We start from the raw sequence: 13,555 nt of genomic DNA on the forward strand, positions 1-13,555 counted from the left end.
GGTATAGGGTAGAAAACACCATGGGTAAAACCCCATGGGTATAGGATAGAAAAAAAACATGGGGTGCATGGGTAAAACCCAATGGGTATAGGGTAGAAAAACCCCATGGGGAGCATGGTAAAACCCCATTGGGTTATGGGAGAAAACACCATGGGGAGCATGTGTAAAAGCCCTGGTATAAGGTAGAAAACCCATGGGGTGCATGGGTAAAACCCCATGGGTATAGGGGGAAAACACCATGGGGTGCATGGGTAAAACCCCATGGGTATAGGGGAAAACCCCATGGGGTGCATGGGTAAAAACCCATGGGTAAAGGGGAAAAACACCATGGGGTGCATGGGTAAAAACCCATGGGTATAGGGTAGAAAACACCATGGGGTGCATGGGTAAAACCCCATGTGAATCCATGGGAAATATCCCATGGGAAGTTATCTCATGTATACATGGGGTCCAATTTCTCCTTGGGTTTCCCATGGGGAATCGCCCATGGGAAATCATCATGGGTTTCCCATGGGAAAACACCATGGGAAAATTTTGTAAGGGTTCAGCTATCAGTTGGGCCTGTCCCAGCTACAGTTGGGCCTGTCCAAGTTACAATTGGACCTGTTCCAGCTACAGTTGGGTCTGTCACAGCTACAGTTGGGCCTGTCCAAGTTACAATTGGACCTGTTCCAGCTACAGTTGGGTCTGTCACAGCTACAGTTGGGCCTGTTCCAGCTACAGTTGGGTCTGTCACAGCTACAGTTGGGCCTGTCACAGCTATCAGTTGGGCCTGTCCCAGCTACAGTTGGGCCTGTCACAGCTACAGTTGGGCCTGTCCAAGTTACAATTGGACCTGTCCCAGCTATCAGTTGGGCCTGTCACAGCTACTGCGGGCCTGTCACGGCTACAGTTGGGCCTGTCACGGCTACAGTTGGGCCTGTCACAGTTGGGCCTGTCACAGCTATCAGTTGGGCCTGTCACAAGTACAGTCGGGCATGTCCCAGCTACAGTTGGGCTTGTCCAAGCTAAGACAGTTGGGCTGTCCCATCTATAGTCGGGCCTGTCCCGGCTACAGTTGAGTCTGTCCCAGCTACATTTTTATTACTGAGTATTGAGTGCTTTACACAACCAGTTAGAGTAAAACCAAATAAATTGTATTCTTTATCCTCGATGCAAATTAATTTTCCAATAACAAATTTCATTAAACGGTACTGGTTGTCAATTAATGTGTGATAAATCAACCAAGCAATCAAGAGTAGGAAACTTAAGACAGGTGTTTGTCTCCGACAAATTACTATTAAAAAAGGGAGGGTCGTTGAATTTCATAATTTCCGCGCGTACTACACTTGAGTGGGATTTGTTTGAGGCATTATTACCAACATCATAAAATGTTTATGTTTTGATTTTGTCAGCTTTGATTTGCTACAGCGGTTTGTTCCAGGTAGGCCTACAACTAATTAACAAATTACTCGGAGCTATTAAAAGATTGTCTTTCCAATATCTGTACAGTCGGTACATCCATGGAGCATCACACGCCCACGTGTCCATTGTACACACTGAATATGAACAAGCTTCTATATTACAGTGTGTGATTTTGTCAGCACCCGCTGAATTCACCAAGGAACCCTAAAATCACGACACCGAAATCAAACACTTTCGACTCCTTCTTTAGTTATGATTATTTACATTATATTTACAATCAAGCATCAACTTCATATAGAAATAACATGCAACTTCGAACTCTACTCAAACTTTTCTTAGCATCAAAATGCAACTCCAACTTCTTCTTAGCAAGAAATACAACTCCACTTCCACTTAAATACACTTAGCATCAATATGCAATCCCAACTTCTACTTAGCAATAATGTGCAACTCCAATTCCACTTAAATTCACTTAGCATCAATATGCAACTCCAACTTCTTCTTAGCAAGAAATACAACTCCAATTCCATTTAAATTCACTTAGCATCAATATGCAATCTCAACTTCTACTTAGCAATAATATGCGTCTCCAAATTCCACTTAAATTCACTTAGCATCAATATGCAACCTCAACTTCTACTTAGCAATAAAATGCAACTCCAATTCCACTTAAATTTACTTAGCATCAATATGCAATCTCAACTTCTACTTAGCAATAATATGCAACTCCAAATCCACTTAAATTCACTTAGCATCAATATGCAATCTCAACTTCTACTTAGCAATAATATGCATCTCCAAATAATGTTCTCTAGGCATAAAAGCCAGTCTTTCCTTTCTCCAACAAATACCTCCTCGATGCAACCTCCCTGATACATCAGTCCAGCCCCGCCGCGACTTCCCTGTCCGGCTCGACGTTTCGTCTACTGATGAAAGCACGTTAACTGGGGCAACCTCGCCCATTCCCTGGCCATCTTGGCGCATACTCTCGGCACATACTCTTGGCACATGCTCTTGGCCATCTAAACATTAGAGTTTGTAATAACAAATAACACATAATAATGTGATTGACTATGGCCCTTCTGAACAAACTTTGAACTAAAAAAACATTTTGGATAACAGCACTTTTCTGTCACAACTTTCTCAAATGTCTCAAGCAACTACAATACTATTTCTTGTAACTAAAGCCAGATTACTCAATTCTAAATTAATATTGATTTATCAACACAGTTTTTTCTTCACACAAAATGCACTGAAAATATAGACTTCGTTTTGGTTGAACTTCTTCAAACAAAATGCCCTGAAAATATAGCAGTTATAAACAACAAATAAATAGTTGGTTTAACTTACAGTCAATCCTGGGTGTTTCCGCCTGCCAAATATCTGGATTCAGTGTTAACTATGGTGATAAATTTCACCCTGCTCTGGTTTACTTTTGAAGCTCACGGTTTGAGCCAAGTATAGAGTGCCGACGCACTCTATCCACGATGTTGCTGGCTCATCACAATGTCAGGTGATAGAGCAGAGTGGCTGTGCAGTGTTTCCTTCTTACTGCTCTTACTGGAACTCTCTGGCCAACACCCTAAACTTGGAATGTCCCCCTGACTAAAACTACTTGGCCTAATCACCTTGAATAAATTATATACTTCACTGACCCAGAGTTACATAACCTGAAACCTCTATACCTGAAACCCCATGCTAAAAGAACAAGGGAATGTTTAAACCTCTACACTCCAGTGAACCTAATCAATGACAACCTCACAGGAACTTTTAACAATAGCCTGAACTTAAAGGTACATTGCTATATACAAATATATACAAAAAAAAGTCAGAAATTTTGTGATAGATTTCACCCCCAGCAAAATCACCCATTTCGTCTAACCCTAACACCAACTCTCGCCCAAGCCCTCGCTAAACAACCATATACCCTAACCCTACCTAAACCCTAACCCTAACCCGCACCAAACCCTAACCATAACCATCATTCTAACCCTAACCCAAACTCTAACCAACCCCAATCCCAACCCTAACCCCAACCCAAAATATTAAGCCTAACTCTAACCCTAAGCCCAACCCGACCCTTACCCTAACCCAAATCCTCCCAACCAAAACCCTAACCCTTACCCTAAGTAGGACGGGGTCTACATAAGCCTATGTCACGGAGTTATTGCATTCAAAACAGATTCAAAAATATTTGATCTCAAAACAAGTAATCTTAAAACTAAACAACATTGTTTTGAACAAGAAGAACATTGACTTCCAAGTTACTCACCATAACCTACTTGACTGAAAGTACTCTATTCCACCGTATTCAGTGAAATCGTTTTGCCGTGTGTTATTTCATTTTAAGAGAAAAATGTATTTTTTTTTTATTATATCAATTTGAAGCGATGGTCGGCCAACAATCATTTGAGAAGGTGAGTTTTAATGAAGCAAAGTCTGTCTGACAGCTTCGAATTGTGATCATTTGCTCTTGGTTTTTCTGGGCAGTCATAGACGCTCAAATGTAAACGGGTCGTAACAACGATATTTCAATACATTCTGACCCACAAGAACCACATTAATTTTCGAAATAAAACAACCAAATTACCAATTTCTCTCTCAGGGTAATCCTTTTATTTCATAATGTTTATGCCCTTTTAAACATGTTTCTTAGCTGACACCATTCATAAGCATCAAATTAACTATAAATATCTTTATTTTATTTTTATACTCTCCCATGTTGAAAATTCAATCTACTTTAATGATATTACCAAACTTATAAGGAAAAAACAGAAAATCAAATAGTGTTTGTAAACATTTAACTATAAACAAATATTGCCAAACCCTCTTTAAATCATATCGTAGATATCCACATAAAAATGTTTGAAAGTATAATAATAATACTTTCAAACAAAAGAATTTCAAATTATAATTATAAAAAGGAACTGCAAACTATTGTCGTATATCTTCCCTAGATTTGTTTTTATATTTTTATGAAACCCCCTTTCCATGGATGCAGCTGGTAAAATTCCCTTGTGTTTTATTACTTTCAAAGTTGACACATAATTATATCTTGATTAAGCATGGCTTAAAGGAAACGTATACATTTGGTTTATGGAACCATTTTAATCCTATAGTAATGTATAAATATATACAATCAAACTAACCTGTGAAAATTTCGTTCCAAAAGGTTGTAGCGTTTTTGAAATATCAGTGGAAATCTAGAGCAGTTATGTCCACGCGAGAAGAATTTTCCAGAATTGGAATACATAATCTGAGAATTGTATCTGACAGTAACCTTTTTAAGGTTCAAATTTTGGGGGATAAAAGCCGATATCCTTTTTCATAACCACTTTTCTGAAAAGATTCTCAACATGCTTTGTAATATCAAAAGCTGTTATACTTCTAACCAAGCAAGTTTTGATTGGCAATAGTTTTAAAAGTGATTACCAAACGTATACATTCCCTTTTAAACTGTTACCTACTTATCTACATATTTACATCAAATTGATCAAAGATATTAAATGGTGTTTGAAGCTTTGCATGGTGTGGAGAATAAGAGTAACTATAAATACCAATATGAATAGCAAACTTGCGGGTACAACCAATGAGTAAGTTTACTAATCATATTTATAATTATAGTTACTCGTATCAAATACATTACTGGATAATTGGTAGTTCTTAAAGCAAGGCTTTGAAAAATAAAACTGAAATCGTATTATGTACAACTAAAATGCTCCGCTATTATTTGGTGCAAAATTTACGGTACAAAGTCATTTATTGAATAACTATTTCCCAGGAAATTTGAGATACTGAAGACAAGCAACTGTCAACGGTTGGTGACGGTTAGCTTAAGACAATGGACACTATTGGTAATTGTCAAAGACCAGTCTTCTCACTCAGTGTACCTCAACATGTGCATAAAATAACAAGTCTGTGAAAATTTGAGAGTTGCGATAACACCCTTGTCACATGAAGTTGTGTGCTTTCAGATGCTTGATTTCAAGACCTCAAAATCGAATTCTGAGGTCTCAAAATCAAATACGTGGAAAGAGACTTCTTTCTTGAAAACTACTTCACTTCAGAGGGAGCTGTTTCTCACAATGTTTAATACTATCAACATGTGCCCATTACTCGTTACAAAGTGAGGTTGTATGCTAATATTTATTTTGAGTATTTACCAATAGTGTCCAGTGTCTTTAAATGCGCAGTATTTTTGACTGCGTGAGGGTGCTCTCTAATATAAGCCGCTGATTTATTTTTTCAAATTGTACAATCTTCAGCTTTTGGCTGCCATGTATCCATAGATGGCGTTTCTTCGACAGAGTATTGCTTTCTTGGGCGCATTGGAGTGATGTTCACATAGACTACAATCCCGGCCAAAATGCTTGGGCCACCCTTTCCTGATACAACAGTTCCCTGTGCACTTCCCATTCACATTCACATTCAAGACATTTGCACCCCCCCCCGCCCCCGCTCAATGTTGATTGTAATTCGGAACACAGTCGGCAAATGGAACCAACATTGAAAGGGGGGAGGGGGGCCCAACGAGATATATCCTAAATCTAGTTATGTTTAACAAACTCTTTAAATCCCGTGTAATTTCAGTTGTTATTTAAAAACAAATACAGAAACCAATTAAAAATTAAATAACATTGGGTTGTTGTTCAATCACATAAAATGTTTTTTGCTTATCTTGGTTTGAATTTCTCGCCGTACCAGAGCAGGGGCCGATTTCACAAATCAATCGTAGTTGCTTAGTAAAGTGTTTTGTCACAATGCAAATTACTGTGGTGATACTGACAATTTGTCTTACGATGGATTTGATTGCTTTGTGAAATCGGCTGTTGTCAAAGCTTGCAGCTCGCTACAAGGCAGTCAAAACTGCAGTACACGGCATTCGGTACCAGAGCTGCAGCACACGGCATTCGGTACCAAAGCTGCAGCACACGGCATTCGGTACCAGAGCTACATATCACACGGCATGCGGTACCAGAGCTACATATCACACGGCATGCGGTACCAGAGCTACAGCAAACAACAGGCCGTATCAGAGCTGCAGCACACGGCATGCGGTACCAGACCTGCAGCACACGACATGCGGTACCAGAGCTGCGGCACACGGTACGCGGTACCAGAGCTACAGCACACGGCATGCGGTACCAGAGCTGCCGCTACCAGAGCTGCCGCAGCGGCACACGGCACGCGGTACCAGAGCTGCAGCACACGGCATGCGGTACCAGAGCTACAGCACACGGCATGCGGTACCAGAGCTACAGCACACGGCAGGCGGTACCAGAGCTACAGCACACGGCATGCGGTACCGGAGCTACAGCACACAGCAGGCGGTACCAGAGCTACAGCACACGGCAGGCGGTACCAGAGCTGCAACACACGGCATTCGGTACCAGAGCTGCAGCACACGGTGGTACGTCGCGGTACCGGAGCTGCATGCAACACACACAGCACGAGACTACTTAGTGTTTCCTTTGACAAATCATATTTTGTTTACTCATCTTGGATGCTATCACCTAAAAACACATTGACACATATACTTTTTAGTATAAAAACAAGTGTCAACCTGACCCAAAGTTAGGGTCAGCCTTATGCTTAGGTTTACCTTATTTTGAGTCAGTGTCAAAACAACGGTTATGTTTGGTTGTGTTGGGCACAATTTGACAAAGTCGTTTGATAAAGTTAAAGGGTTTGTCAAAGGTAAACTGGTATTCATGTCAGAGGTAAGGCTCCAAAACGAATCCGAACATTGTTCACTTATACGTCTAATCATCAGCTGTCCGACAAAGTGGCCAGTACAGCTATTGCTGTCGTTTGTATTAGCTGTTCCAATGGAGTATGAGCGGCTATTGCTGTCGGCAAGGTGCTCAACTACCTCTCTTCCCCCAATCTTGTCAAAAACCCTTAGGAAATCTACACGTCTTTTGGTTCATCTTAAACATACTTGGCTTTCTACGAAATAGTCAGATCCTACCTACATTACAGACACGAGAAGGAGGCCGGTGCTCTCGTTTAAAAGGACGAGCAGTAAACCAGAACCAACACAGAAAAGACAATAACTGACGTCAAAACTACACTTTATTATCATGTTCTAATTTAATCATCCAATACACAAGACACAATAATAGTTATAACAATTACTGGTATTAAGTATGCTCCCCACAGTACACTATATCACAGCGATTACACAAAATGATAAAACCCCATATAGTCTGAACATCCTAGAAGGAAATTACCGATAAACCTTTTGTTTTGACGTCTCCTTTTACCTCACAGATATCCCCGTCTTTAGCCTGCGCTTCATTCACTAATATTAATAACCTTTCCCCTAAGTCGTGCTACAAGTGTCCTTGGTGGTCAAACCAGTTCCTTCCCTCAAACCCCCGTATGTTTTTTTATGTATGTTAGGAAGTAGTTGTAAAAATACCGGGTTCGGCTGTACTCCGCACTCCTTTTTGAACCGAACAATGTCAAATTGTCAAAAAAAAGAGAGTAGTTTTGCAGACAAAATGTTAGTTCGTAGTTAGAGGCGCAGTGATGCTTTCTTAACGAGAGTTATTAACGGATATGCAGAAAAATAATATTAATCAAAGAACAAATGGCCAACAAATTACAAAATTTACCAAACGGACACACACAAGTCATGCCGTAGACACCATTGTGATCTTTGTCAAACGCAAAGTCAAGTATCAAGGCATGGATGACTTGCGAAAAGTGACTTATAAAAGTCATGTTTTTGATTGTTTTTTTTTTTTTTTTTTTCGAGTATAAATCAAAAACTGTCATAAACCTGAAACAAAGTCACGCGATATGAATTACATTTCATCAATTATCAAAGCTGCATTTAGAGTAACTCAATGAAACCCAATGATCTCCTTTGTACTTTGAAAGTTTTCTTTCGGGGAAGGGTTTTATAACTTTTTACCGCTTGACCGCTCTTGATTGATTTATTTTGTAAACTTTAATCCCACTAGTTGACATTTCATTAAATATAATTTAATACTAGTTGCTTGAAAATGTTTTTTTTTTTTAAGATTCAATTTAATTCAAATCAAGAATCCATTTGACAATTTGTAATGCCTACTAGTCAGGCATGTAGTCAGCTACATATCTGGCCTGTCCCAGCTACAGTTGGGCCTGTCACAGCTACAGTTGGGCCTGTCCCAGCTACAGTTTGGCCTGTCACAGCTCCATGTGGACCTGTCACAGCTACAGTCGGGCCTGTCACAGTTAGTGGGCCTGTCACAGCTATCAGTTGAGCCTGTCACAGCTACAGTTGGGCCTGTCACAGCTACAGTTGGGCCTGTCACAGTTGGGTCTGTCCCAGCTATCAGTTGGGCCTGTCCCAGCTACAGTTGGGCCTGTCCAAGTTACAATTGGACCTGTTCCAGCTACAGTTGGGTCTGTCACAGCTACAGTTGGGCCTGTCCAAGTTACAATTGGACCTGTCCCAGCTATCAGTTGGGCCTGTCACAGCTACTGCGGGCCTGTCACGGCTACAGTTGGGCCTGTCACAGTTGGGCCTGTCACAGCTATCAGTTGGGCCTGTCACAGCTATCAGTTGGACCTGTCACAGCTACAGTTGGGCCTGTCACAGTTGGGCCTGTCACAGCTATCAGTTGGGTCTGTCCCAGCTACAGTTCGGCCTGTCACAAGTACAGTCGGGCATGTCCCAGCTACAGTTGGGCTTGTCCAAGCTAAGACAGTTGGGCTGTCCCATCTATAGTCGGGCCTGTCCCGGCTACAGTTGAGTCTGTCCCAGCTACATTTTTTTTTACTGAGTATTGAGTGCTTAATACACAACCAGTTAGAGTAAAACCAAATAAATTGTATTCTTTATCCTCGATGCCAATTAACTTTCCAATAACAAATTTCAATAAACGGTACTGGTTGTCAATTAATGTGTGATAAATCAACCAAGCAATCAAGAGTAGGAAACTTAAGACAGGTGTTTGTCTCCGACAAATTACTATTAAAAAAGGGAGGGTCGTTGAATTTCATAATTTCCGCGCGTACTACACTTGAGTGGGATTTGTTTGAGGCATTATTACCAATATCACAAAGTGTTTATGTTTTGATTTTGACAGCTTTGATTTGCTACAGCGGTTTGTTCCAGGTAGGCCGACAACTAATTAACCAATTACGTCGGAGCTATTAAAAGATTGTCTTTCCAATATATGTAAAGTCAGTACATCCATAGAGCATCACACGCCCACGTGTCCATTGTAAACACTGAATATGAACAAGCTTCTATATTACAGTGTGTGATTTCACCCCCAGCAAAATCACCCATTTCGTCTAACCCTAACACTAACTCTCGCCCAAGCCCTCGCTAAACAACCATATACCCTAACCCTACCTAAACCCTAACCCTAACCCGCACCAAACCCTAACCATAACCATCATTCTAATCCTAACCCAAACTCTAATCAACCCCAGTCCCAACCCTAACCCCAACCCAAAATATTAAGCCTAACTCTAACCCTAAGCCTAATCCGACCCTTACCCTAACCCAAATCCTCCCAACCCAAACCCTAACCCTTACCCTAAGTAGGAAGGGGTCTACATAAGCCTATGTCACGGAGTTATTGCATTCAAAACAGATTCAAAAATATTTGATCTCAAAACAAGTAATCTTAAAACTAAACAACATTGTTGTGAAAAAGAAGAACATTGACTTCCAAGTTACTCACCATAACCTACTTGACTGAAAGTACTCTATTCCACCGTATTCAGTGAAATCGTTTTGCCGTGTGTTATTTCATTTGAGATACCAATGTATTTTTTTTATTCTATCAATTTGAAGCGATGGTCGGCCAACAATCGTTTGAGAAGGTGAGTTTTAATGAAGCAAAGTCTGTCTGACAGCTTCGAATTGTGATCATTTGCTCTTGGTTTTTCTGGGCAGTCATAGACGCTCAAATGTAAACGGGTCGTAAGAACGATATTTCAATACATTCTGACCCACAAGAACCACATTAATTTTCGAAATAAAACAACCAAATTACCAATTTCTCTCTCAGGGTAATCCTTTTATTTCATAATGTTTAGGCCCTTTTAAACATGTTTCTTAGCTGACATCATTCATAAGCATCAAATTAACTAGAAATATCTTTATTTTATTTGTATACTTCTAGAAAGACAAATAATTTATACCAGGCAAATAACTTTATACGTTAACCCTGTTAAGATTCAAATACTCTCCCATGTTGAAAATTGGTTTATGGAACCATTTTAATCCTATAGTAATGTATAAATATATACAATCAAACTAACCTGTGAAAATTTCGTTCCAAAAGGTTGTAGCGTTTTTGAAATATCAGTGGAAATCTAGAGCAGTTATGTCCACGCGAGAAGAATTTTCCAGAATTGGAATACATAATCTGAGAATTGTTTCTGACAGTAACCTTTTTGAGGTTCAAATTTGGGGGATAAAAGCCGATATCCTTTTTCATAACCACTTTTCTGAAAAGATTCTCAACATGCTTTGTAATATCAAAAGCTGTTATACTTCTAACCAAGCAAGTTTTGATTGGCAATAGTTTTAAAAGTGATTACCAAACGTATACATTCCCTTTTAAACTGTTACCTACTTATCTACATATTTACATCAAATGATCAAAGATATTAAATGGTGTTTGAAGCTTTGCATGGTGTGGAGAATAAGAGTACCTATACATATAAATATGAATAGTAAACTTGCAGGTACAACCAATGAGTAAGTTTACTAATCATATTTATAATTATAATTACTCTTATCAAATACATTACTGGATAATTGGTAGTTCTTAAAGCAAGGCTTTGAAAAATAAAACTGAAATCGTATTATGTACAACTAAAATGCTCCGCTATTATTTGGTGCAAAATTTACGGTACAAAGTCATTTATTGAATAACTATTTCCCAGGAAATTTGAGATACTGAAGACAAGCAACTGTCAACGGTTGGTGACGGTTAGCTGAAGACAATGGACACTATTGGTATTGTCAAAGACCAGTCTTCTCACTCAGTGTACCTCAACATATGCATAAAATAACAAGTCTGTGAAAATTTGAGAGTTGCGATAACACCCTTGTCACATGAAGTTGTGTGCTTTCAGATGCTTGATTTCAAGACCTCAAAATCTAATTCTGAGGTCTCAAAATCAAATACGTGGAAAGAGACTTCTTTCTTGAAAACTACTTCACTTCAGAGGGAGCTGTTTCTCACAATGTTTAATACTATCAACATGTGCCCATTACTCGTTACATAGTGAGGTTGTATGCTAATATTTATTTTGAGTGTTTACCAATAGTGTCCAGTGTCTTTAAATGCGCAGTATTTTGGACTGCGTGAGGGTGCTCTCAAACATAAGCTGCTGATTTAATTTTTCAAATTGTACAATCTTCAGCTTTTGGCTGCCATGTAATTTTTTTAATTTACCATGGTTGAAATTCAACTCTAAAACGTTTGAGGTGAATTTCACTTGTCTTCAGTGTGATTCAAACTCAGACTAGAACAAGATTCCAGTATGCAGGTTTTCTCACAATCCATAGATGGCGTTTCTTCGACAGAGTATTGCTTTCTTGGGCGCATTGGAGTGATCTTCACATAGACTAGATTATTACTCAACGGGAACCCTTCCTGCCACAGCTGACCAAAACTCAGGATAATGAAAGGTGGGGGAGACTTACATGGGATTTGATAAAGCATCCTCCCCTTTACCTTTTGCATATAAACATTGTTGTCAAAGACCTTGACTTTCTTTCCTTGCTCTAGGTTGATTTGGTGTATGTGGACGCAACGTTGAAGGGCGCCCTCAGTGATAGCGTCTTCGTCAATGTCCGTAGTGTAACATAAAACACGACTCCTGCAATAACGCTCGATGTGGATGTTGTGGAATTCATCATGGTAAACATGAACCCTGTGAGAAAAATGTTGGAAATAGAAAACATAAGAGTCTTCTTACGCCATCTTATTGTTGCCCTGGTTATGGCCTTGGTGCACTGTACAGGATTCCCATAGATTTCAAGATTATTCAATGGAAGAGCCCTTTGCAACATTGAAAACAGTCTTGCCCTCTCATTGATGAAATTCCATGCCTGAAAAATTGACAAAGTTATTTAGGTTGTAGACTGCAGAGCTCTTGCAAGACACATGTCGCTTCTTAAAATTAACCCAAACTGCTTAACTTCCAGCCATCTCCTGTCAACTTCCCAAAGCCACAAATCTCATCTCATATTCATAATTTCATCGTGAAATTTGCATCAAGTTCTAACTGGCAACAGGGACTCAAGACTGCACTACACACACTTACAAGATCAACGACCCGAACCCTGAACGTCGATTAATCAGACTTTTAAGTATTAAAATACGAAAAACAAGGTTAAATATTCAGTTTCAAAGTTGTTTCAGTATTGATATTCATTGTAAACAACAAACGGTGGTGACTCCTTGTTTTTCGAGTGCATGATGGCGTAGCAGACTGCCTTTTTGTGGACAACATAGGGAGCGTGCACAACCCTAGTTAGGTGATCCTACTTATTAGAAACACATGTTTTGTTTAGACGAGATGTGTAGTAGTTGTTAAATCATTACTAATGTAATACTCGGTATTCCTATGCCATTTTATAGTTGTTTGTCGTCCAAATTATCCGAATAAGACAATTTACCTACATAATAGACAGACTGTGTGTCATTTATTTTCTGGAATATAGTTTTGTTTTCGGATGTTGATGTATCAAGTATAGAAAACACAGACAAATGAAATATATTTGTTTTGTTCAAAATAATATGCTGACTAAAACATTTTTTGTTATAAATCATCTAGGTTTTAGTAATGATTAACGTATAGTTAATGTTTATACTGTTCTGCCTTACTAAAGTTTCTACTGCAATATTATGTTAAAAGTAAGCAAATTGGATCCCGTTTTCTGATCATGTGACCCAAACCCTCATAAGCATTGAGAGTATTGTTGTTTCAATTTCAAGCACGTTATAGAATGCTACATTATGGCAATAGATATTGTGTTGGTCCAATCTGTCACAAAATGTATAACAGGGTCAATGGTGGCACCGACAAAAGTTGACAACAGTAACAGATTTATCAAACAATTTTCATCATACAATTAAAGGAACTTGGTTTTTGCTAACCAAACAGTTGCTGTTAGTGTAAG

General features: G+C 39.2%; 2 protein-coding genes across 2 annotated transcripts; one reads left to right on the forward strand and one right to left on the reverse strand.

The window, feature by feature from the left end:
- Window positions 1-334: 334 nt before the first annotated feature.
- LOC117299583 (MAPK-interacting and spindle-stabilizing protein-like) lies at window positions 335-3,276 on the reverse strand. Its single transcript, XM_033783133.1, is given in 5 exon segments — window positions 335-750; window positions 878-944; window positions 946-986; window positions 2,256-2,426; window positions 3,258-3,276. Coding segments are annotated over 5 exon segments (504 nt in total). The 3' UTR covers window positions 335-544.
- A 3,094-nt stretch (window positions 3,277-6,370) lies between these two features.
- LOC117299584 lies at window positions 6,371-12,239 on the forward strand. The gene is made up of 2 exons (XM_033783134.1): window positions 6,371-6,814; window positions 12,159-12,239. The coding sequence occupies exons 1-2, from the start codon at window positions 6,371-6,373 to the stop codon at window positions 12,237-12,239; spliced, it is 525 nt and encodes a 174-aa protein (XP_033639025.1).
- Window positions 12,240-13,555: the final 1,316 nt, after the last annotated feature.

Source organism: Asterias rubens, chromosome 14 (genome assembly GCF_902459465.1).
Source record: "Asterias rubens chromosome 14, eAstRub1.3, whole genome shotgun sequence".
NCBI classification, from domain to species: Eukaryota; Metazoa; Echinodermata; class Asteroidea; order Forcipulatida; family Asteriidae; genus Asterias; species Asterias rubens.